Source organism: Tupaia chinensis, unplaced genomic scaffold (assembly GCF_000334495.1).
Source record: "Tupaia chinensis unplaced genomic scaffold, TupChi_1.0 Scaffold149922_1, whole genome shotgun sequence".
Taxonomy (NCBI): domain Eukaryota; kingdom Metazoa; phylum Chordata; class Mammalia; order Scandentia; family Tupaiidae; genus Tupaia; species Tupaia belangeri.
In genome coordinates this window covers 1,497,789-1,522,309 of record NW_006209766.1, presented here as the reverse complement: position 1 = coordinate 1,522,309, position 24,521 = coordinate 1,497,789, and the positions used below count along the sequence as shown (strand labels likewise).

Below are 24,521 nucleotides of genomic sequence, written 5' to 3'. Positions count from 1 at the left end.
TGTCTGGGTGGGAAGGATGGGCAGGAGCAGAGCCCAGAGTGGAGTCAAGAATGTTTATTGGGGTTGGGGGCCAGGGGAACATCACTGTCGCTCATACATCTCCCGTAGGATCTTCATGCTTTCTGAGTACCGAAGCTGGTTCCGATGAGATGCCTCCTTCCACCTAGGGAAGTAGAGGGAGAGCTCAGCAGTTGCAACAGGTTGTGGGGGAGGCAGGTTGGGGGTGCTCACCTCTGGCGGATGCGTTTCCAGCGTTGCATGTTGCGATAGATGAGGGTAGAAGGTGAAGGCTCAGGCTCAGAGGGCTACATAGATAGAGAGGCTGGGCTGGGTGGCCATTCCCCAAGTCCCGTAGTGTATCCCCTGTAGCCCTGGGCCAACCTTGCACACTCACCTCATCATCAGGGGTGCCCTGGGTCTCAGGCTGCAGCGGGGAGGGAATGCGGGACCTGCAGGCATCTCCAGGTGGTCCAGGGGCTGTGGGTGGGGGCAACTTGTACACATCATGACTCTTGCTGTTGGCGATCTCTGAACCCTGGAGATATAAGGGCCCCATAACAGGCCCACAAGTGAGAAGGCCGGGAGTATACACGCCATCTCTCTTACCCTTCTCACTGGCGAGAGACATGAGGGTCTCACCAAAGGACTTGCATTTAGAGGAATCATGTCGGAAGGGCTGATACCTTAAACAGCTGGGCGTCAGGTGTCTCCAGGGACTCATCCTCTGTGCAGACTAAGGACCCCATCCTTCCTTGCCTAGTCCAGGGACTCCCAACTGCACCTGTCAGCCCAGGGGTCATGCCTGTCTGTCCCAGAGGGTCCTACCTAGGTGGTCATGGCACCTAGAGACTTCCACCATTCTTCATGCAGGGGGCTAGGTCTGCTGTAGGGATTGCTAACCATATTTGACGGCCAGAATTGTATATGTCTTCCCTGGGAACCCCCATCTACTTTTCTGGCCAGATGACTTATGGACCCTCATTTTATACCTGTCCAGCACAGCAGGTCACCTTCTGCTCCCCCAGGCCAGATGGCCACACCTGTTTGCACTAAGGACACCTGTCTGGCCCCTCAGCTCTTGGGGACCCCTGATATTGGAGGACTTATCTGTCTGCCCAGGGGAACCCCATTCCCTCTCCCCCAGGTCAGGTGATCATGTCTGTCCTAAGGACTTCCACTCATGCCCCTGCCTAAGGGTGCACATCTGTGCCTCACCTGATCCAGGATTCATCTGAGGGACAAAGGAACCTGTGCTCCTCTCCCCTGCTAGCTTGCAGGCAGATCCCTTGAGCCTGCCCACCCAAGGCCCTCCCTGGAAGCTGGGCACCCATCCCACCTCCTCGTCCTCAGGCAGAGGGGGCAGCGGAGAGCCGGGAGAGCGTTCGTGCTCACGCACTGAGGGGCTGTTGCGCATCCAAGCGCGGCAGATCGGGTACAGCGGTGTGTTCTCGCTGAACTGGGCCAAGTCCACACTCCGGTCAAACAGCTTGATCACGTACGTGTCTGGGGAGTTGCGGGAAGAGCAATGTGAATATCTTCATGTAACCCCCTGGCCCTTGTCCACCCTTCAGGACTACTGCCTACTCACTGGATCGCTGTGGCCCTCCCTCAGCCAGCCCCTCATCCATCTCCCTCCTCTTCTTCCTCCGCTGGTGGGGAAAGCGGGCAGATGGCCTATGTGGGAAGTGAGGGGTGTCAGGCCCAGGGCAGGGCCTGGCAACCTCTCTTCAGCAGGCTGGGGCCCCTGCACCTTACCTTTTGCCAGTGGCTGCAATGGAGCAGTCCCTGAAGGGAGAGACAGAATGTCAGCAGTCTGACTGGAACAGATGCCTCCTTAACTCCCTCAAAAGGCACCCTGGGCATATTGGTATTAAGCCTGAAATTCCACATGAACCCACCTACCCCTTGAGTATCCCACCCACACCCCTGGGGTTCTCAGTGCCAACCAGGAGGAACCCAGGCTTCTTCTGCCATGGGGACTTTGTCCATGCAGGGTGGATAGGACTATGATGGAGGAAGCACAGGGTAGTGGTTAGGGTTTGGATGAAGGAAGAACTCACCCGCCACAGATTCAGATCCAGACCCCATCAAAAAAACTTACTTATTGTGGGTGTCTGACGGGGTTTTCCCAGCTTCCTCATCCAGGCGTTCCCTGGGAGCAGAAGAGAATTGTTGTCCTGGGATTCCGAGGGCCCAGAATGGGAAAGCAGTGAGCGGCCTCCCCATGAGACGCCTTCCTCCCCAAGTCAGCCCCTGGGGTCCCACCCAGATCCACCCAGATAAGAGGGTTCATCCTGCCAGGTTCCATGCACTGTGACCCCATGCTGGAGCAGGTCCCCAACCTGTCCATGTGACTCTTCTCCAACAGACACTGCAGGACTGCATCCAGCTGGTTCCGGGCTTTGGCCATCTCCAACTCTGGGGAGGGAGTACCAACTGGAAGTCAGTCCCAGTTCCACCTGGGTGGGCAGCTGACCATGCCGGAGGAGAGCACGCATGTTCTCCACTCGGCCAATCCTGCGGTCAGGCCCAGGTGTGCTGAAAGGGTGCAGTGGGCAGAGACTACTGAAGCAATGAGTAAAGGCCTGAGTTCCAGGGCTGTTCCCCCCTCCTCCCTTCACTCACTATGTGACATAAGATATGGCAAAGTATCTTACCTTCCTGAGCCTGTCTCCTCACCTCTACACTATAATTGCTGCAAGATGTAAATAAACTTATACTGTATATGAGCCTCTTAAAAGATCATAAGTGGGACCAGCAGATGGCGTAATGGTTACGTCGCTGGACTCCTACCTAGTCAACTAAGTTCGAGTCCTGGATCTGATGGCTTAAAACTCAGGCCGGGCGGGGAACAGCAGTTAGCGTAATGGCTGTGTTGCTGGACTCCCGCGTAGTCGACCACAATTTAAGTCCCAGGTCCGGTGGCTTAAACCCACCCGGGCGCATGTGCGTGCATGCCCAAGATCCCGAGAGGAGAATGGAGAAGGGACTGTGGTGTGGACATCCCCCCTGGGGGGGGTGATTTCTCGCTTTCTGTCTCTGTCTTTCTCTGTCCTTCTGGCGAGCCTATTTGTCCTATAGCAAAAACCTTTCAAAAAAAAAAAAAGAAAAAGAAAAAAAACCCCAAAAAACAAAAAACTCAGGCTGGGCACATGTGCATGTGTGCCCAAGAGGAGAATGGAGAAGGAATTGCAACATTGTGATTTCTTGCTTTCTGTCTCTCTGTCTGGCAAGTGCTCGTGCCCTATAGCAAAAACAAAACAAAACAAAAACAAAACAAAACTCTCAAAAAGGAAAAAAAAGATCATAATTAGCATGGAGTGCCTACTACGGGCTAAGCACTGTTCCAAGCACATTACACACACTGACCCACTGAATTATAATAACACTTGGAGGGAGATAAAATTTCCTTTAAAAATATATTTTTGGGGGTCATAGGGTGCATGTGCTTGCTGGAGAGAGACGGAGAAATCAGGAAAGTGAGAAATCATTTCCCAAGGGGGATGGCTATGCTGCAATCCCTTCTCCTCCATTCTCTTCTTCAGGTCACTGGGTTTAGGAGTTGAACCATGGAGTCGGTCATTTGGGATCCACTGCCTTAGCCACAATGCCACCTGCTGGACCAGAAGGAAATAAGATTTTTATCCTTATTTAATAGAGATGAACCTGAGGTAGAATACATTAGGCCACCTGTCCAAAATCACACAGAAAAGAGACTGCAGAACTGGAGATTTGAACTCAAGACTGTCTGGTTCCAAAGCTGAAGTTGTAAGGCAGAGACGATGGGTGCAGAATCTGGCCCCCAGACCTATTTACTTCGGCTGAGGCAGTGGTGTTATTTTAAATCTGAGTAAACCTAAATGAGGTGACATTTAAACACTGGGAGATTTCACCTAAAATACCACTAGGCCTTTTTTTTCCCCAAGAAATGAAGTCTAGGCCCACCTTCCTGTGTGTCGCACAGGCCCTGACTGGCCCTGTCAGCCCATGTTTGCTCCCTTCCTCACAGAACTTAGGAACTGAGGATGTCGCAAGTATTTTTCTTTCACTCTGGGTGTTTACATCCCCCTCTGACAAGTAGGAGCTCTAATCCAAGTGCTCAGAGCCTCAGGGAACATGGGGACATGCTTTACCAGCCCTGGGACTTCCTAGGGAGACCAGGAGACACAGGGATTCCCAACACCACTCAGAGGAAAGATTGGGTGGCAGGTAGGGATGGGGCTGGGGACAGCTGAAATTGTAGCAAAGAGCCTTGGGTGGGAACAGAGGATATAGATCATGCCCACACCTTTGTCCCTGTACCTCCCCCAACAGGCTCCTGGGTCCCACACCCCTTAGCATCTCTCTGAACTTACTCCTCTTCCAGGACCCCCCACCCAGAGTGGCACCCCTAGGACATCTCTCACCCTCGCTCACTGCAGCCCACCAAGCCCATGGCCTGTCCGGTTGGTCCCCTGAATGTCTCTCCCATCCACCCACTCCCTACTTTGCTCACCCTGGCCCTGTCTTTTCCTCTGCCTGGGCTCCCAGCTGTCTGCCCTCCTGATCCCTCCGCAAGGTGGTCAGGGGAATCTTCCTAAAACAACCAAACTGGACTTCCGTCTTCCTTGCTTAGAACCCTCCAGAACTCCACAGCGCTCCCCAGGGTGGAGTCTGCACTCCTCAGTCTGCTGTTTACAGGCCATCCACACCTTTTCTCACCATCATCTGTGGTCAGGCCCCTGCCCCACAAGCCTTTTTTGACATTTGGAGGCACCTTGGTTAATTCATTCCTTAGTTCAACGTCCTCCCTTGATTCCCCATTTCCCTCAGAGCAAAAGTCCTCGTTCGGGTCCACAAATGCTGTTCTCCACCCCTGGATCACCTCTTTGCCTCCAACTCCTCAAACTCTGTTCCAGCCTCGCTGGCCTCCCTACTGTTCCCTGAACAAGCCAGACAAGGCTCCCTGCCAGGCCTCTTTCAGTGCTATTCCCTTTTTCTGATTCCTCATGGCTCTCTCCCTCATCCTGTCCTACTCCTGATCTCCCTACCCGCTCCCGTCTTGTCCTCTTATTGCACTTATCCCACCTACCCCCTACATCACTGTACTATTATCTTTTTGTCTGGGTTCCCTGCTCCTCCTGCCGCCCTTTCCATTCCAGTCCTGGGTTTCCGTCAGCTCTGCACCGACCCAAACGCTCTCTTTCTGGCCTCGTTTCTTCATCTCCCTCACTGCCCACTTCCTAGGAGTGTTGAGAGAGTACACGGAGGGCCGAAAGTCCCTGTACTCAGGCTCACAGCAGGTCTGATCATGCCCCTCTGGAAACGGGGAACCTGAGCGGGAGCCGAAAGGGCGCTGGCTCGGAATCCCCATGTCTTACTGCACACTGCCTGGGCCACCACCGTTCGATCTCAGCGCTACTTCGAGCACACACCCGGAGGGTATGAAGGTGGCAGCAAGCTCCCAATGCCTCCTGAAATCGTGATCGTTACATGGGCTGCAGGGGAAGGTCACGTAGTCCGCCTTTTCGCCCTAATCCCATCTATCCGCACTCCTATACTCTGATCAGCCTCGTGGTCCCCTTCAGGTCCCCAATCTCGGGGTCCTCACCTGATTTCTCCACTTTCACCTTCACGGGGAACATGGTTCTGGTCCGGGGTCTGGCTACCTGGATCAGAGGAGCCCCCTAAAGAGTCTAGGGTCACGAATAAAGGCCAGAGGCTGGCGGGGAGAGGTCAAAGGTAAGCTTCGGGTGAGGACGACCCACGCCCTGAGTAGGGTCCTGCTGCCGCCGCCGCCGTCGCTGCCACCTCCCTTCGTCCCCTTCTGTGGGCGGGCTCTTCCGTAATCCTTTGCTTCTATTAGTCAGTGAAGCCGTCAATCTGATACCCCGACCAATTGGCAGCTGCAGCTGTCGTCTCCAGCTTTAAGTTCCACCCTCCTGGGGCCCCATTTCCGGAAACAAACCAACGACAATTTAAGGCGCTTCCTGGGAGGTGTAGTTTCTAGCTCCGGAGCTTCGGCCCGCTAAGGGCGCGGAGGCGCGGCGGGACAAAAGACCGTGCGTCGCGAGGCTTTCTGGGACTTGTAGTGTTACAGGTTTTTAGTGACACAAATTTATCCCCTTCAGGTCCCCAATCTCGGGGTCCTCACCTGATTTCTCCACTTTCACCTTCACGGGGAACATGGTTCTGGTCCGGGGTCTGGCTACCTGGATCAGAGGAGCCCCCTAAAGAGTCTAGGGTCACGAATAAAGGCCAGAGGCTGGCGGGGAGAGGTCAAAGGTAAGCTTCGGGTGAGGACGACCCACGCCCTGAGTAGGGTCCTGCTGCCGCCGCCGCCGTCGCTGCCACCTCCCTTCGTCCCCTTCTGTGGGCGGGCTCTTCCGTAATCCTTTGCTTCTATTAGTCAGTGAAGCCGTCAATCTGATACCCCGACCAATTGGCAGCTGCAGCTGTCGTCTCCAGCTTTAAGTTCCACCCTCCTGGGGCCCCATTTCCGGAAACAAACCAACGACAATTTAAGGCGCTTCCTGGGAGGTGTAGTTTCTAGCTCCGGAGCTTCGGCCCGCTAAGGGCGCGGAGGCGCGGCGGGACAAAAGACCGTGCGTCGCGAGGCTTTCTGGGACTTGTAGTGTTACAGGTTTTTAGTGACACAAATTTACTTACTGATGGGATTTAACTAACTATGGGAATCTCACTGGCTAGGTGCCAGATACTTCTTAATCTCATTTCTCCATTTAGCAAATACTGAATTAGTGTGCCGACTATTTTTCTGGGGACTAGGGACACCACAGTAGGCAAAACAGACAAAAATCCTTACCCTAAAGGAGGTTCTCTTTTAGAGGATGGAGGATAGACAATAAGTAAACATTTTAAATGAAAAGTGATAGGAGAAAGAATATAGTCTAAAAGAGACATAAGGATTATCAAGGCGACTGAAATTTTAGATTTTATTTCTTAATTTGCTAGAGGGTGCAGGCAAGCACCAGAGAGGAACAGACAGGGAAGGGGAGAACTTACCTGCCCCAATGGTGTGTGGTCATGCTACAATCTGCTCTCCCCCATACTTCAGGGATTTGGGGTATGAACACACACCTGGAATGTTTTTTCAGGCCACCGGAATTTGGAATTCAAACTCTGCTACATGGGATCTGGACCCCTTAACCACCAGGCCACAGGGTTAAGCATACTGATTTTTATTACTATTATTTTTTAAGATTTCTGCCATAGGGCACATGCACTCACCAGAGAGACAGAGCAAAAGTGAGAAATCACCCCCAAAGGAGAGAGCCATATCACAAGCCCTTCTCCTCCATTCTTGGGATTTGGGGTACACATGCACATGCAACTGAAGTGTTCTTCATGCTGTCAGGTCCAAGACTCAAACTGTGGAGTCAGTCATGTGGGATCAAGTACCTTACCCACCATGCCACCTGCTAGCCTCTAGTTTTTTGAAAAAACAAAAACAAAAAACCAAAACAATAACAACAACAAAAAAACAATTCGCTAGAGTTGCTAGAGGGAGCATGCATTCTAGTCAGACAGCAACTCCCCCACTCCCTGGCATGGGGGGCAGTCACAGTGCAATCCCTTCTCCTCCACTTCTTTGGAGATTTTGGGCATGTACACACAAGCACTAACTATACTTTCAAGTTGCTGGGGTTGGGACTTGAACCATGCAGCTGGCCAACGGGAATCCAACCACCTTAACCACCATATCACTGCTGGCCCTGAGATTGAAATTTTAAATAAGATCTTTCGAAGAGGGCACCTCTGAAAAAGCTCTTAATATTTCTATTATTGGGACAAGCAGATGGCGTAATGGTTACGGTTGCTGAATTCTCACATAGTTGACTGTGGTTTGAGTCCTGGAACCACTGGCTTAAAACTCACACCAGACACATGCATCTATGTGCCCAAAAGCCCATATAGAGAATGCAGGAAAAGGTGTTGCGGTGTGGCCATCCCCCCTAGGTGGTGATTTCTCACTTTCTGTCTCGGATCACACGCAAAAATCTTACAGCAAAAATCCAACTGGAAAAAAATATTCTATTACTGTAGACAACATCTCCTTCAGAGGAGAAACTTCCATTTACCACATACATCTTTGCCCAGATAAATCTGATGAGGTATTATGGTGATCTGCACTTATGAGAATACTAAGGCCCAGAGGAGGAAAGTCATGTTTTTAAATTCACAACTACCAATACAAGATAGTAACCCCTAGAAAAAGCAGCACTATTCCTTTCTTGGTTCCTGATCTGTGAATAGGATTCTTAAGCAGGCAAGTTCCTAGTTCAGAGGGTGATGAATAGTATTCTGTGGGGAAAAAAAGAAAAGGTTGGGGCCAGCAGGAGGCATGGTGGTTAAGGGCACTGGACTCCCACGTGACCAGCCACGGTTCGAGTCCCAGACCTGGAGGCTTTCTTTCTTGACTTTCCCTCTCACACTCTCTGTGTATTTCACTGGAAATATTAAAATAATAGTAATAAAGTTAAATACAATAATGTTTTTAAAAAATGCACATAAGGGACCAGCAGGTGACGTGGTGGTTAAGGTGCTGAACATTCCCATGTGGCCAACCATGGTTCAAGTCCTGGACCTGGTGGCTTTTCTCTCTTTCTCTCTCTCTCTCTCTATGTGTCTCTCTGGTCAAAATAAAATAAGTAAATGAATAAATAAAATTTAAAATAATTTTAAAAAAAATGCACATAATGCAGTTGGCGTAATGGCTACGTCGCTGGACTCCCATGTAGTCAACTGCGGTTCGAGTCTTGGAACTGGTGGCTGAGACTCACACTGGGCATGAGTGCGTGCGTGCCCAAGATCCTGAGAGGAGAATGGAAGAGAAAGGATTGTGGGGGTGATTTCTTTCTCTCTCTCGCTCTGTCTTTCTGGTGAGCACACACGTCCTATAGCAACTACCTCTCAAAAAAAAAAAAAAGTGCACATAATATGTGAAGCACTAAGCCTGGCACAAAGTAAGCCGCACAATGAATGTTTTTGAAAATTACTAATTGGGAACCAGCAGTTAGCGTAATGGCTATGTCGCTGGACTCCCACGTAGTCGACCGCAGTTCGTGTCCCGGACCCGGTGGCTTAGAACTCACGCCGGGCGCGTGTGCGTGCGTGCCCAAGATCCCAAGAGGAGAATGGAGGAGAAGGGATTGCGGCGTGACCATCCCCCCTGGGGGGTGATTTCTCGCTTTCTGTCTCTATGTCTCTCTCTGTCTGTCTGGCGAGCGCACGCGCCCTACAGTGAAAATCTCTCAAAAAAAAATAAAAAAGAAAATTACTAATAACTTCATGTTTCCATCTCCAAAAGATCTCAGGAGGCCAGTACTGAAAGTTAGGGTCCTTTATTAGGGATGTCAGCAGAGAACATGGGAAGTGGGAACAAGTCTTGAGAAAGAGTTTAAAGCAGGGGAGCCCATCCTGGGAGAATGAGCAGGTCCCCAGCCAGTGCAGAAGTTGTCAGGGCGTACCCAGGGGTATGGTGAAGGATAGGTAGTCCCCAAGGGCGCCCCAGCGGGGCCGGTAGATCTGGAAGATGGTGATCCAAGTGGTGAGCACAATCACCCAGAAGAGGAAGCCCACAGCTGACCGCCAGACATCTGTAACGGGGAACAGGAGTGGGGGTGGGGGTTGGCCTCTGGCTACTATCTGGACTCCCCTGGACTAGTCCTTTCTTCTCTCCCACAGAGCCACAGAATTTTGGAGTCTCCATCATCCCCTTCCACCGAGACTCCCAGCTTCCCCGTCTCCCACTGGATAGCCTCCCTTAATCTACACCCTAGACTCACAGCCTTTGATTTGGCTCTGCTCTGTGTAAGCCGGGACAAGGAAGGCCTCTCGGAAGAACCAGAAAATGTTGACCAACCAGAGAAAAGGCAGGAAAGCGAACCCACCTAGGGAGAAAAACACACATGAGGATCTTCCCCAAGCCCATTTAGATCTGTTTCAATGTCATCTCTCATACCCAAGTTCAAGTGGAGACGTCTGCTGTCAGGAGCTCAGGAATCCTGGCTCCTTCCTGGGGGGGTCTCTACCCACTTAAGACTGAGAAAGGCAGGAGTCCCGAGAAAGGCTCTTCTTTCTCCATCCTCCCCCCTTTCTCGGTACCCAGAAGTTGAAGTGCTCCTTTGTCAGGACCCGCCTTCCCCCTTCCCTCAGACCCCGGAGCCGGCGTTCCTGGCTGCTTCAACTCGTAGACCCACGAACCCAGGCCTCTGGGCCCTCTTCCCGCAGGTGCTCTGATTCAGTCCCCACTCTTCTCCGGATACCCTAGGGGATCGGCCCTTACCCAGGTAGTACTTCCGGCACAGATTCAACTTCTCCTCATTGGACACCCGCTCCAAGTTCATAGTTGCGCTGGGACCAGGTCGTCCCAAGGGCCCGCCGGGCAAGCCCCGAGCCTTGTCCGTAAATGACAGAAGGAGCACGAACAACCACGCCCCTATTACGACACGACAAATCAGGTAAATTTATGGGCAGGTTTACTGAAAAATGGACAAGTCCACCTCTGCCAGCAAGGCGGTTGGGTTGAAAAGCTCTTTATGTTTACTGAGTGCGGGAAACGACCCCAACTCACCACTGGAGCTTACTTCCTCCGGCCTTTGCTACTTTCAACTAGGGATGTTCGCGCGAGATGCCGCAAGGGTCTCTGGGACCTGTAGTCTTTCGGAGGCAAGGCTTTACGCATGCGCTGTCAGAGACCGCCTGTGGGTGATTTGAAAGCCGTAGGTCTCCAACACACTGGACCACTTGAGTTTCTGATCGGGGATGAGCGCCTCAAGGCAGCCGCGAACTACACCTCCCAACGCTCCTATGCAACGGAAGTGACGTAAGGAGCAGAGCTGGAGGGTTCGGGTAAAAATGGCTGAATGTCTTCGTTATTAGGGATTGAGGACAAGTGAGAACGGGAGCGGGGAGCGTTCTCTCGGGGACCAGGACCGCGTCACTTGGGCCCTTGTTGACTGCACGGTTCGGGGCGGTGTTTCTAGGGAATCTGGCCTCCCCGGCCCTCGGTTCTCCTCTGTCTTTGCACCTCTTCCAGGATAAATTGCTCTTTTTAAGATAGAGGCCAACCGGCAAGGGAACCGATGCTCCCGGCTTTTCAACAAACTGACTTTCAGCCAGGGACCGGGTACAGAGTCCCACGGGTTAACGCCTCCCGGTTCTTCCACTTCTGTTGTTCATCTTCACGAGGTCCCGCCTTTTCCGGTTTCTAAGGCCCACCTATCGCAGGCCTCATCTGACCTCCGCAGGTTCCTCCCCCAACCTGCTGGCCTTTCCCGGTCAAGGTACCTGGCCGCATCTCGAATGTACCTATTCCACCCCTAGGTTGCCCATCATTGCTGTGTCTCCCCCTACCTCCCTCTTCTAGCTTCTTAGGGGCAAGCATCACCAGTGCACTCATAATGCTTAGGTTCCTTCTCTGGTGCAAGTTTCCCCGCAGTCTTCACACCCTGGTCTTTGCATGCGGCCCTGCCCTCCGGCTCAGGCCCCGCCCCTTGAACTCAGGCCGGCCCCTTTGAAATTCTCTTCGGTCCATAGTGCTGCTCCCCCTATACAGAAATCCACAGAACACAGCTCAAACGACGGCCGGATCACACTGTAAGGGACCAGGCGTGGAGGCAGGGTGGACAGCTCTCAGCAGGCCACCTTCTGAATTCACCCTTCTCGCGTGAGCAACGTGGAGGCACAAGAACACTATGATAACTTCTTTGAGGTGAGGATGGGCAAGAGGAGGTTGGGTATCTTGTGGACCAGCTCAACTGAGTTCTTCCCCTTCTTCCACAGGAGATATTCACAGAAGTGCAGAGAATTATGAGGAGATTGAAGAAATGAATGTGTGTGACAACCTGGGGGATCTTCTCGTGGGCAATGTCTATGTCAAGGTGCTTGCTGTCCCCTCCTTACAGCTGAGGTGGAGGCATTTCAGTGCCTAATGGCCACTACTGAAGCTTCACAACTTGAAGTCCACCACTAAATCCAGTCCAGATCTAGAGCTGCTAATTAGTCAGTCCCCTGAAGATCTCCAGCTGCTGACCCTGACTGACTTCCTCCCCAGTTCCAGCAGGAGGAAGATGCAGAGCAGGCAGTGGACAAACTCAGTAGACGCTGTGGCTGTGCATGCTGAGCTATCTCCTGCCACTGACTTCAGGGAGTCATGCTGTTGGCAATACGAGATGGGGTATGGTAGTACAAGGGTGAAGTGGGTACCTGAAGTCCCAGACTCTTGAATGTGAGGTAAGGGATTGTCAGTGACAACAGCCTCTTTCTTCCATTTGTTTTCTACCCAGGTAATATTCCCATGGCAGCTTCCGCAACTACATGCACTTGCAACCAATTCCCAGGAACTTCTGGGGGCAGCTCTATGGTCAGGGACCCAAGGGCAGGTACTTTGGGACTAGTCTGCCAAGATAGGTCATATCCTAAGACCTGTTTACCTGAGATGAGCCTAATCTTACACTCTGGTTACGGTGTCCCAAGACACTCATAGCCTAAGGATAGTCTTGAGCCCCATCTGGAGACCAGCACTTAAATCTCACCCCCAAAGGCAGCCTGAGTTCCAAATCCAAGACCAGCCTGGTTCTCTAACTCTCTCTTGGCCCCTGAGTACCTGTCTTGAGACCACCTCCTGTTAACTCTAGTTATTTCAACATTTGCTGTGCCTGGTCCCAGAGCAGAGAAGCGGGCCTGGGGATCTTTGCAACACTGCTCACAGCTCTAACTCAATTCTCCCCTCAGGTCTTCAGGTCACCCCCAATGTCTCATCCTGGCCACTGTCCCTGAGACAGAACCGGTGGCATTTCCCAGACTACCAGCATGGCCGCTTCTGAAACTCTGGCTTCCTGTCCTCAACCCTTGACGGGCACAGATATTCCTGGCCAGGACCCCTCCCCAAAGCCCCCTTCACTTTGCAGCCCCATTTTCCCCAGGCTCTGGGGCTCCACAGTGTAATCTATTCAACACAGGGAACTTCCCCAATTGCCCCTCCTCTTGTAAAGGTCCATAGTGACGATTAGATCTTTGTTGAGCCTGGTGTGGGCTGAAGTTTCCTTTCACCCACATCTGATAAAAACGGAAGTCAGGTCTAGGCTCCGGCCACAACTTCGGCTGAGGAACTTCAGACCACAGGTGGGGAAGTAGCAGGCTTGGGGCTTGGGACTCTAATGGCACTGCAGGGGCCGGGATGCCTTTGCTGGAAACCTAGGCACTCAGATCTGAGGTTTCTTCAAGGGGGTGACACCTGGTTAGGGCAGGTTGGAGGATTTCTAGTGGGGAGATTAGGAGCAAAGGTGAGGTGCCTGGGAGTTGAGAGGGAGTCTCCAGTGAGTGAGGGCTGGGTCCTTAATGCTGCTGCCCTGAGATGTGGGTTGCTAACACCTAACACTTAAATTGATTTTGCCGTAAGCCAGGTGCTGTTCGAAGGGTGCTTTTCTTGTAATAGCTCTAATCCTCCAATTAGGTCATTAAACAGGTACTATTGCTATCACATTTTAGGGATGAAAAAAGGAGGGCAGCTTTGGGATGTGAATTCACACAATTTAGGTCCTCTTACCCACCTTGAGGCCTTGTGGGCCTCTCTTGATAATAGACTGGAAGGTAGACTCTTGGCTGTCAAAGGGACCTGAGAACTCCGTGCCTGTATATATCCTCTGCTACCTTTTCTGACTGGTTTTCCTGAAAATTGCAATAGAGGTGCTGTAGTTGGAAGTGCCTGTTGTCAACCCCCCACCCCCACCCCAGGCTGCAGGCCCTGACCGGATGGGACCCGGAGGCTGCCTCCTCACAGCGGTGCTGCTTCTGGGTCAGGCAGCACCCCCGGAAGCCTCCAGGTACTGCGGCCGCCTTGAATACTGGAACCTAGACAACAAGTGCTGCAGCAGCTGCCTGCAGCGCTTCGGCCCACCCCCCTGCCCTGGTGAGGAGGGACCGGGTTATACATAAATCCGGGCGGAGCAAGGCAGTGATAGGCAGTGGGGAACTGGGCGAAGTCTGTGGGTAACCGCCACTGAGGCTTGGTTAGGGGCCCAGGCGGTAGGCTTTACGCAGATAAGACAGGGATGGTGGACTGAGCCGGTACGGAAGGGGACTGTGCATTGCGACAGTGTAACGAAGGGATGTGACATTTTAGGAGGGATGGTGGGCTGTGCGTAGACTAAGCCAGGTGTTGGCGGTGCAAGGGACGGGTAACTGGAATGAAAGGATCAAGACCAGCTTTGGGTCGGGGAAGGGGGCGGGGCCTGTGTGGAGAGGCAGAGGGGACCGAGCACTGGTTGGGTGAGTAGCCTTGAGTGGGTGGGTCTACTGGGCTAGGGAAAAGGGTAAGGGGCGTCGCTAGTGCAGAGGAAGCGGGACTGGAGGCTGTCTTTCCCCTAGACTACGAGTTCGTGGAAAACTGTGGGCTCAATGATTCCGGCGATCTCTTAACGTACCCGTACAAAGAGTGTTCTCCCGGGCAGTGCAACCCCGATGGCGCGGAGCTGTGTAGCCCTTGCAACAGCAGAGTCACGGCTCCCATTCCCGCCGGAAGCCTTGGCAGAACCCTGAGGCGCTGCAGCGAGGTAATAGTCCGACTCCCGACGGCCTGGGTAAAGGCTTGCCAGACGTAGGGAGGGGGCGTGGGGCGTGGCTTGGGGTCAGATGGGCCGAGTATGGGTCTTGATAGGGTCTGTAGCCCTATCGAAGAGGAGGGGCGAGGCCACAGTACTCGAGGAGGGACTGGGTTAAGGTAGAGGGGCAGAGGTGGGAGGTGGACTGAGGTTTGCGTTATAGAGAAGTAGGGTATGGCCTCCCTCTTTACTCCAAACCCCTATTCCCAGAGGCCGGTCCCCACCAAGGAGTCCTGTCCTCTGACAACTGGAAAAACGAGCTTCTCTAGCTCCCCGGAGCCCAGCTCACCAGCGAGTTTCTCGAGGACACCTGAACATAATGTGCTTCTGCAGGCCTTGCTTGTGGTACTGGTCCTGCTGGTCACCTTGACGGTGATCTTACTTATCCTGTGGAGGCACGGCTGCCGGCCCAAGGGGAACGCTGTCACCCTCCCTTATCCTGCCTTCGTTTGTAGAGGCCCCGACACTCACAGCTCCCAAGGTGCCCTGGAGGCATCGGAGATTGGGAACTCATGGAAGGTCTCGCTGCTTCCACTCCTATGTCGAGGTTAGCTGGGGAGGAGCCCAGGTTGTGGAAGGTGGATGGGAAACCCCCTCTTCCTCCTTTTACTCTCCCTCCATCCCACAGAGCTGCCAAGCCTTGAGTCACAGCCTCTGTCCCGCCTTCTGGATGAACTGGAGGTGCTGGAGGAGCTGATTGTGCTGCTAGACCCTGAGCCTGGCCCGGGAGGGGGCATGGCCTGTGGCACCACTCGACACCTGGCTGCGAGGTATGGGCTGCCTGCTGCCTGGTCCACTTTTGCCTACTCACTGCGGCCCAGTCGCTCACCACTGCAGGCCCTGATTGAGATGGTGGTGGCAAGGGAGCCCTCTGCTTCTCTAGGCCAGTTTGGAGCATATCTGGCCCAAATAGGGCGGGCAGATGCACTTCAGGTGCTGTCCAAGCTTGCCTGACTTGCCAGGTCTAAGACTCAATAAAGTCTCCCCGGAAATAAATGCCTGCTGTCACTGGTCCTCACTGAGGCCTTCTTGGAAGTATAATCCTAAGTAGGCCAAGACCCAACAGATAACTGAATTCCCCTCCCCCAAAAGGGCAGCCCATTCCAACATACACGACAAATGGGAGAGCTGACCCCAGGTACCTCTGGGCAACCAGCAACCCCTCCGAGAAACAGCCCTGCTATCGCTGGGATAGCTCACCTACATGTGTCCCAAGTTAAAATGTGCAGGATGTGTAGTGAGTGCTCTGAAGCCTTAACAGATCTCAAACTCACTTTTTTTTTTTTTTTTTTGCTATAGGGCGCGTGCACTCGCCAGAGAGAGACATAGAGACAGAAAGCGAGAAATCACCCCCCAGGGGGGATAGTCACGCCGCAATCCCTTCTCCTCCATTCTCCTCTCGGGATCTTGGGCATGCACACGAGCCCGGCGTGAGTTTTAAGCCACCGGGTCCAGGATGCGAACCGCAGTCGACTATGTGGGAGTCCAACGACATAGCCATTACGCTAACTGCTGGTTCCCATCAAACTCACTTCTAATGGCCTCAACTACTTGTTGAAGCTGACAGACTTACTTGGCTCAGGATGGGTATGAGGTGAGAAGAGGAAGGTCCTACCTGCCCCCCAGCACCATACAGATAGGAAGACCATCTCTCCAAACATTGACAGACTTTATTGTGGGGGGTTCCCACCTGGGACCCCACCCTCTTAAATAAAAAAGTGCATAGAAAAGAAGGGATTTAGAAACTTTTGTACAATATCTACATCCTGGGCCCCCAGGTCAGGAAGGGGGCGATTGCTGGGTGGGCTGGAGGGGAAGAGGCAGGGCCCTTGCCACCTGCATGCCCACATCCACCCTGAACATGAGGGTTGGAGTGAGACACTCTGCGAGGAACTAGGGAGCCCCCAGGCTATGGGCAAGATGGCAGCGGGGGGAGGGGATGGATTGTTGGGGGGCAGCTACGGCCTCAGTTTAGGAACCGACGGCAACGCTTGGCGCCACAATTGCAGGGCAGCTTGTTGCTGGCATCCTCAATGGGGAACTTGTAGTCGTAGGTGAGCTCCTCACCACGCAGGATGCGGCGCAGGGCGAAGATGACAATATGTTTTTGGCCTTCCACGTGGATGACCCGGGAGAAGCAGTTGGGCTCACATGAGTGGTTGATGAAGCGGGCAGCATTGCCGTGCATCGTGGCATCCACCACATCAAAGTCATCCATGCGGAACATGTAGCACCCAATGCCCTATGGGGAGAGAGGAGGCAATCAGGCGCTCTGTCCCCATGGGCCACCTGCTTCATCTACCTCATCGACCTTGTGTAGCCCACCTTCCCATCGTAGAACTTCTCCCGCTTGTCAGTCAGCACAGAGCGAATGACGATACCCGAGTACTCGATGACCATCTCACCAGCATCGATGTTGCGCTTACAGAACAGGCCTCGCCCATGGATGGCTGATCTGCAGAGTTGGATGGACAGAGGAGAAAATTCAGGGGGCAGGGGGGCAGAAGCCAGGAAGCATCCCATCCAGGGCCCTGTCCATCCACCCAAGGGGCATCCTTCAACCCCCCCCAACCCCACTAACCTGTAAACACCAACAGCCTCTTTGGATGTTTTCTTGAGGTGGCGAAAGCGCATGGCCATAGGCAGTTCTAGGCTGGTGGCACGTCTGGTGGCGACAGCAATGTCATAAATTCGTACCCAGGAATGATGTCTTTCCACCTTGGTCACTCTTTAGAACCCTTCCAGACTACCCCCAACACCCGTTTGTTCTCCAGACCTGGTTGACCTGAGCTGCACCTCATCCTCTTCCTCATCACAGGTGGCCCCCTCAGGGAGTACCCGGTGCTGAGAGGCCAGGAAGTTGAACATGTCAAAGGTACACTTCCTGCAGCAGGGAGGGAGGGAAGGAAGGAGGTTCAAAGTCATTCCTTTGTGGAGATGCTGCCTACCCTTTCTCTGGCCTGGGCTCACTGCCGACAGGGTAGGAGAAATGTATTATTGAAGACACAGGAAAGGGAAACAGGTTGAGTTCTGATGTGAACTCTAGAAATAACTCTTGGTATGGCCTAGTGTCTCCTCCCCAAGTCTCAGTTTCCAATCTATACAGATTTAATAACTGTCCTTGAGATCTTCCATAGATCCCCAACCCAAGCATCACACTCCAGAACTCTCACCGGAGATAGACCTCAGCCCGGGCGGCCCCATGGGGATTCAGGGGTGGTTCCTCCTGGCCCTCTCCCTGCTGGTGGTAGCGGAACTTATAGTGCTGGCAGCGCTGGGCCCCAGGTAGCTGCTCTGCCAGGAAGATGACGGCATCATGATGGATGCCTAGGAGCCTTGCCCCGCTCATCCCTGAGGAGGAAAGTTGAGGACACAGTGGTCATGTGAAGGGTTCATCTTGCCCTCACAGTCATCCCAGCCCTCCGCATCCTTGTGGGCCCACCACCTACCGCTGAAGGAGAGATGTCTGAGCCGGGCATGTCCTCGGGCCTCCTGCACCTTCTCAATCAGAGTTCTCCATGCCCCTGGAGAGAGGGCAAGGTCAGAGTCAAGTCAGGATGATGTTTTACGAGACATTCCCCTCCTTGCCACTGCTACAACCAACTCACCTTCCAAGCTCTCTGCCTCCACACTGAATCCGTCCTCACTGCTGATCTCGAAGCGCAGATGTGGGCCAGACCGCTTGGGGGCCTGGTTCTCTTTGTCCTCTGGGGATGGAGGCTCTTCCTCAGAACTTGAAGCCTCACCTGGTCCCCCAAGGAGTAGATGACAGTAGGTGAGGATCATCCTTTCTGGATTCAAAAGCTCGTGGCTCCCCACTGTCCTCCCAGCAGATAACCGCTCTCTCTTCCCCCAAAGCACAAGCAGAGATACTAGGGCCTGATGCCTGCCTCCTGCTCCAGTTGTCCAGTGAGCCCTACAGGATGGGTGTTACTTTTTTCTAAGGATTCCTCTCCTGCAGGACTTCTCAGCCAAAAGAGTAGTTCCAGAGGCTGGCAAGTTTTGGCTTTGCAGGATATACCTATGGCTCATTCAAATCTAATGTACTATAAACACCCATCTACCAATCATTATTCTCACACAAATTAAAAATACAAAATTAAAAATACTGAAAGTGTTTTGCTCTGTGTGTGTTTTAATGTGCTAGAGGGCACATGTGCTTGCCAGAGAGCAACAGAGAGAAAAATGAGAAATCATCCCCAGGAAGGATGGCCATATTGTAATCCCTTCTTCTCTCAGAATCTGGGGACACACCAGGCATATTTCTCAAGCCTTCAGGTCCAGGACTCAAACCATGCAGGCAGCCATATGGGATACAGTGCCTAATCACCATGCAACAGGCTGGCCTGCCCATGCATTTATTTTTTTAAAGAATTAGTTAGAGGCCAGCAGGTGGCATGGTGGTTAAAGATGCTGGACTCCCACACGCTGACAGCAGTTCGAGTCTCAGACCTGGCAGCTTGCTTTCGCACTTTCTCTGGTCAAATTAAAACAAATAATAATAATAAATAAAATAATTCTAAAAAATAATTAATTAATTAGGGGCCAGCAGATGGCATAATGGTTACATTGCTGGATTCCCCATAGTCGACCATGGTTCGAGTCCCAGACCTGGTGGCTTAAAACTCACGCCAGGCATGGGACCAGCAGTTTGCATAATGGCTATGTCGCTGGACTCCCATGTAGTTGACCACGATTTGAGTCCCAGACCCAGTGGCTTAAAACTCATGCCAGGCACGTGTGCATGCATACCCAACATCTCAAGAGAATGGAGAAGGGACTGTGGCATGGCCACCCCCACCGGGGGTTATTTCTCACTTTCTGTCTCTTTCTGGCAAGCGCACGCGTCCTATAACAAAAACTTCTCAGAAAAACCCAAACTTACACCAGGCATGTGTGTGTGAGCCAGGCATGTGTGCATGCATGCCCAAAATCCTGAGAGGAGAACCGTGGAGAAAGGATTGTGATATGGCCTTCCCCCTAGGGAGGTGATTTCTCAATTTCTGTCTCTCCGGTAAGCACCCAAGCCCTAAAGCAAACATCTCTAAAAAAATTTTTTTTAAAAAATAATAATTAATTGCGGGGCCAGCAGGTGGAGTGGTGTTTAAGATACTGGACACTCCCACACGGCCAGTCATGGTTCAAGTCCTGGACCTGGTGGCTTGCTTTCTCACTTTCCCACTCTCTCTCTCTAGTTAAATTAAAAGAAATGAATGAATAAAATTAAATATTTTTAAAAAATAACATTAATTAATTGGGGGACCAGCAGTTAGCGTAATGGCTATGTCACTGGACTCCCACGTAGTGAACCGCGGTTTGAGTCCCGGACCCAGTGGCTTAAACTCATGCCGGGTGTGTGTGTGTGTGCATGCCCAAGATCCCGAGAAAATGGAGGAGAAAGGATTGTGGTGTGGCCATCCCCCCTGGGGGGTGATTTCTCACTTTCTATCTCCCTGTCTCTGTCTGTCAAGCACATGCGCCCTATAGCAAAAACCTCCCCCCCCAAAAAAAATAGTAATAATAATTAATTGAGACCAGCAGATGGTGTAATTGTTATGTCACTGGACTCTCATATAGTCTACCATAATTTGAGTCCCAGACCTGGTGGCTTAAAGTTCATACTGGGCGCATGTGTATGTCTGCCCAAAATCCCAAGAGGAGAACAGAGAAGGGATTGCAGCATTGCCATCCCCCTGGGGGGTGATTTCTCGCTTTCTGTCTCTCTCTCCAGCAAGTGCACATACCCTATAGCAAAAATCTCTCAAAACAAAGCAACAACAAAATTGGCTAAGGCTGAGATTTGAATCATGGTTACCATGTAGAATACTGCTTCCTATGTGTGGCATTTACTAGCTGCACTATGGGGCTAGCACTGTCTGTATACTTTTACCACATGCACAATATTTCTATAAATACAGCAAATATAAGCTCATATACATGGTAGCAAGCAGATTGTGTGTTATGAGCTATTTAAGGACATTCTCAGAGGTGAACAGCAGATGGGACTTGCTGATGTAGTAGATACAGATGTGACAGAAGGTGGGGGCATCAAGGACAACTTTGGAGACGAGGCCTAAATAACTAGGATAAACTACCAGTTGCTGAGGCAGCTGAGGTTAAAGGAGTTTCGGGTAAAGGCTGAGTGCTCAGGAGACTGTAGAGACACTCCCCTGCTGACCCCCTCACAATTTGTTGCTGGAGACGGCAAGGAGGCATCAGGATATAGGAACCTAGAGCTCAGAGACGAGGTCTAGGAATGAGAGAGCAATTTGGGGACTATCAGAATACAGATGGGACTGGGACCAGCAGTTGGCATAATGGCTATATCGCTGGACTCCCATGTAGTCGACCACAGTTCGAGTCCTGGACCTGGAGGCTTAAACTCACGCGGGGGGCATGTGCGTGTGTGCCCAAGATCCCAAGAAGAGAAGGGAGAAGGGATTGCGGCGTAGCCATCCCCCCTTGGGGACTGATTTCTCGCTTTCTGTCTCTGTCTTTCTGGCAAGCGCATGCACCCTATAGCCATATACATGGTAGCAAGCAGATTGTGTGTTATGAGCTATTTAAGGACATTCTCAGAGGTGAACAGCAGATGGGACTTGCTGATGTAGTAGATACAGATGTGACAGAAGGTGGGGGCATCAAGGACAACTTTGGAGACGAGGCCTAAATAACTAGGATAAACTACCAGTTGCTGAGGCAGCTGAGGTTAAAGGAGTTTCGGGTAAAGGCTGAGTGCTCAGGAGACTGTAGAGACACTCCCCTGCTGACCCCCTCACAATTTGTTGCTGGAGACGGCAAGGAGGCATCAGGATATAGGAACCTAGAGCTCAGAGACGAGGTCTAGGAATGAGAGAGCAATTTGGGGACTATCAGAATACAGATGGGACTGGGACCAGCAGTTGGCATAATGGCTATATCGCTGGACTCCCATGTAGTCGACCACAGTTCGAGTCCTGGACCTGGAGGCTTAAACTCACGCGGGGGGCATGTGCGTGTGTGCCCAAGATCCCAAGAAGAGAAGGGAGAAGGGATTGCGGCGTAGCCATCCCCCCTTGGGGACTGATTTCTCGCTTTCTGTCTCTGTCTTTCTGGCAAGCGCATGCACCCTATAGCAAAAAAACAAAAACAAACAAACAAAAAAATACAGATGGGACTCATAGCCATGAAACTAGATGAGAATATCTGGGAGAGAATAGAGACAGAAAAATGAAAGCCCTGAAGCAAACCAAAATTAAAAGGTTGGGACAATGAGGAGGCATGACTGGTAGGTAAGAAGAGTCCATGGGGTCCAGGAAACAGGGGAAGAAACTGTTCCCAGGGAGGGATCAGCTGCACCAAACGCAGGATGCAAACTGAGGTCTGACCACTGTATCTGGGGAGAGGAGTGCACAAAAGTCTGAGTGGAATGGCAGGACTCATGGCAACTCTCTCTCTCCCCATACCACTTCTCTGGGCCAACCTGCCCATACAGCCTCCGCAGACCTAAGTGAGATATGGAACTGGACTCCTGCTACGTGACTCTCACCACCTCCTAGATTCTGTGTCCCAGGGTCTATGTCTCACAACTCCTCCCATCTCCTCCTTTACCCCTCTCGTCATCCTCACCTTCACTGTTTCCCTGAGCATAACGGGACTCGCTACAAGGGCCTTGCCCAGGTACACTGCTCCTTTCTTTTTTTCCAGAGAGACTTTTGCTCAAAAAACAAAATGTGCGCTTGCTGGAGAGACAGAAAGAGAGAAATCACCCCCCAGGGGGGATGGCCATGCCACAACCCCATCTCCTCCATTCTCCTCCTTGGGATTTTGGGCATGCACACACAAGTACCTGGCTTAGTTTGAAGCCACCAGGTCCAGGACTCAAACTGTGGTAGGCCATGTGGGAGTCCAGCAATGTAACTGTTATGCCATCTGCTCTGCTGGTCCTTTATTTATTTATTTAATTGCTAGAGAATGCATGTGCTCACCAGAGACAGAGAAAGTGAGAAGGCACCCACTATGGTGGATGATCATACTCCAATTCCTACTCCATTTCTCCTTTTGGGATTTTGGGCATGCTCACACATGTACCCATCAAGTTTTTCAAGTTGCTGGGCCTGGGACTTGAACTGTGCAGCTGGCACGCACATACACATGCCCAGTATTTTTCAAACTGCTGAGCCTGGGACTCGAACCACACAGTTGGAGCTAGCTGGTTTAACCACCAAGCCATCGGCTGGCCTGCACTGCTTTCTTTTGCACAGTGCTCATCCTATTCTGCAGTGCACTTGCTAATACCTGTGTCTGTGCCTGTTACCAAACAGTGGTACAGTTCCTAAGGGCAGGACCTGTCTGTCATGGCCATGCCATATCCTCACGCCATCTCTGATCCCGGTAGCAGCCTCTTGCTCCACTTCCACGCTCAGCAGCTAAGCTCGCTCTATGCAATGAGAAAATCCAAACAGCTGGACAGGATTGGGCCATAACAAATTCCAAGCCTCAGGATGCTTAACTATCAGCCAAAGCCCACTCAATCTCCCCACTGCCCTCCATGGTCAGCAGAGAGCTCCAGCTCGAGCCCACCAGCCAAAACTACTCCAAGCACTTCACCCCTGTGTACTAATACACACCTACCTCACCTTCTATCCTCATCTTCGGGTAACTTGTTCAAAACCAATCACCACCCCCTCCCTCCTCCTTTTCCAAACAGAACCACCCTTCTCTTCACACCTGGTTTTGCTGCTGCAGCTCTCACGTCAAAACATTTCTAAATGGCTGCCCCACAGCCTCCTCCTGAGCCTTAGCTGGATTTTGGGGTGGGGTGGGGGGTTTCCTGGGCATTGTTTTGGCTTCCTCACCTTCAATTCTGGACTCTGACACAACATGCGTCCCACTCCGTACCACCTGCTCACACTACCCTAATCCTTGACCCTACAGGCTTGGCGTGCTCTCTGGCCCCCATGTGGGCTCCATCTTCTCTGGATGATCCTCAGAACTTCGTCTTTGGTACTATGAGGCATCTAACTGTCTGGCCCTGGTGGACTAGGTTCTAAGCCCTCCTCTGGGCGCTTGGGCATGCTGGACTAAGCACTTTCAGAAAAACCTCTCACCTGGAGCTGAAATGTCATCTTCACGTCTGTTCCTGTTACAAGGCTATAAGCTCCCCAAGGGCATCTCTTTAACTCTAGCACTCAGCCTCAGTCTTGTACCCAATAGGTGTACATGTTTTGTTTTGTTTTGTTTTTTTTACAGTGAATCAATTGTCTTTCAGCTGCTTGGCTAAGGCAAGCAGAGGAAAGGAAGTGGTGAGAGGGTTAAGAGGGAAAGGCCAGTTCTTACCTGAATAGTGGTGCCACTGGGACTCAAGCAGCAAGTCTGGGGGACCATCAGTGGCCCGGGGAGGACCACCTTCTGGAAGTGGCAGCAAAGGGGACCGTTCCTGGAGGGGCCTGTGAGGAGAAACCTGTCAGGAGGGGAAAGGACAGAAGTTCCAGAACCCCCATGAAGGGGCCTGGCCACTCACCCAGGGCTTTCCTCCCCAGCAGGCTCCCCAGGATTATCCAGGTCGAGAACTCCACGCACTGTGGGCGTTTTCATCCTCACTCGGCTAAACCTGATGGAGAAGAACACCAAGAATATTGAACTGCCTTCTGTCCACCTTTCTTGCCCACGTTCCCAGTTTAGCACTCACTCACCCACTGCTACCAAGCCCTGGAACTTGGGGGGTATCTTCCGAGGACTCTCCATCTTCATCCAGCCGAGGAGTTTTGTTGGGGGGAGGTGCTGGTGGGGAACGGCCAGAGAAGGTGGATACCCTCTTGACGCGGATGGCCTGGCGAGGTGGGCTTGGGGGCCCACTGCTCAATACCAGCGTCAGTGGAGGGGGGGGGGGGGGCGGGGCAGGGCGGACCACCCCTACCCCAGGCAACACACCACGGA

General features: G+C 52.3%; 4 protein-coding genes across 17 annotated transcripts in view; 1 reads left to right on the top strand and 3 right to left on the bottom strand.

Moving 5' to 3' along the window:
• Positions 1–39: 39 nt before the first annotated feature.
• On the bottom strand, positions 40–6,351 carry LIN37 (lin-37 DREAM MuvB core complex component). Of its 3 annotated transcripts, none has more exons than XM_014585425.2 (9): positions 6,134–6,351; positions 2,343–2,418; positions 2,102–2,152; positions 1,756–1,785; positions 1,589–1,674; positions 1,337–1,503; positions 395–535; positions 232–305; positions 40–163 (listed from the first exon to the last, which is right to left on the bottom strand). In XM_014585425.2, the coding sequence occupies exons 1-9, from the start codon at positions 6,165–6,167 to the stop codon at positions 82–84; spliced, it is 741 nt and encodes a 246-aa protein (XP_014440911.1). In that variant the 5' UTR covers positions 6,168–6,351; the 3' UTR covers positions 40–81. The 3 variants fall into 3 exon arrangements, with proteins under 3 accessions (XP_014440911.1, XP_027625292.1, XP_006171715.1); XM_027769491.1 differs by lacking the exon at positions 6,134–6,351 and adding an exon at positions 5,591–5,810 and having other exon boundaries at positions 1,397–1,503; XM_006171653.3 differs by lacking the exon at positions 6,134–6,351 and adding an exon at positions 5,591–5,808.
• Positions 6,352–9,325: 2,974 nt separating this feature from the next.
• PSENEN (presenilin enhancer, gamma-secretase subunit) lies at positions 9,326–10,667 on the bottom strand. 2 transcript variants are annotated; one of them, XM_006171651.3, is made up of 4 exons: positions 10,574–10,667; positions 10,286–10,438; positions 9,786–9,890; positions 9,326–9,596 (listed from the first exon to the last, which is right to left on the bottom strand). In XM_006171651.3, exons 2-4 carry the CDS (start codon positions 10,344–10,346, stop codon positions 9,457–9,459), a joined length of 306 nt encoding a protein of 101 aa, XP_006171713.1. In that variant the 5' UTR covers positions 10,347–10,438; positions 10,574–10,667; the 3' UTR covers positions 9,326–9,456. The 2 variants fall into 2 exon arrangements, with proteins under 2 accessions (XP_006171713.1, XP_006171712.1); XM_006171650.3 differs by lacking the exon at positions 10,574–10,667 and having other exon boundaries at positions 10,286–10,567.
• A 39-nt stretch (positions 10,668–10,706) lies between these two features.
• IGFLR1 (IGF like family receptor 1) lies at positions 10,707–15,889 on the top strand. Of its 11 annotated transcripts, none has more exons than XM_014585437.2 (10): positions 10,760–10,825; positions 11,063–11,285; positions 11,558–11,713; positions 11,785–11,882; positions 12,056–12,178; positions 12,288–12,383; positions 13,738–13,912; positions 14,371–14,555; positions 14,814–15,150; positions 15,232–15,888. In XM_014585437.2, the coding sequence occupies exons 5-10, from the start codon at positions 12,155–12,157 to the stop codon at positions 15,555–15,557; spliced, it is 1,143 nt and encodes a 380-aa protein (XP_014440923.1). In that variant the 5' UTR covers positions 10,760–10,825; positions 11,063–11,285; positions 11,558–11,713; positions 11,785–11,882; positions 12,056–12,154; the 3' UTR covers positions 15,558–15,888. The 11 variants fall into 11 exon arrangements, with proteins under 11 accessions (XP_014440926.1, XP_014440924.1, XP_014440923.1 ...); XM_014585436.2 differs by having other exon boundaries at positions 10,775–10,851; XM_014585440.2 differs by lacking the exon at positions 11,063–11,285 and having other exon boundaries at positions 10,707–10,825.
• Positions 15,890–16,253: 364 nt separating this feature from the next.
• The window catches only part of KMT2B (lysine methyltransferase 2B), a 26,699-nt gene continuing 18,431 nt past the window's right edge, over positions 16,254–24,521 (bottom strand). Inside the window, exons 32-41 of the mRNA XM_027769525.1 lie at positions 24,278–24,497; positions 24,106–24,195; positions 23,922–24,031; positions 18,212–18,349; positions 18,053–18,127; positions 17,777–17,954; positions 17,380–17,487; positions 17,185–17,268; positions 16,929–17,058; positions 16,254–16,845 (exon numbers count right to left, since the gene is read on the bottom strand). Coding sequence (XP_027625326.1) covers positions 16,570–16,845; positions 16,929–17,058; positions 17,185–17,268; positions 17,380–17,487; positions 17,777–17,954; positions 18,053–18,127; positions 18,212–18,349; positions 23,922–24,031; positions 24,106–24,195; positions 24,278–24,497 — 1,409 coding nt within the window. The 3' untranslated portion in view covers positions 16,254–16,569. The remainder of the gene's footprint in view (positions 16,846–16,928; positions 17,059–17,184; positions 17,269–17,379; positions 17,488–17,776; positions 17,955–18,052; positions 18,128–18,211; positions 18,350–23,921; positions 24,032–24,105; positions 24,196–24,277; positions 24,498–24,521) is intronic.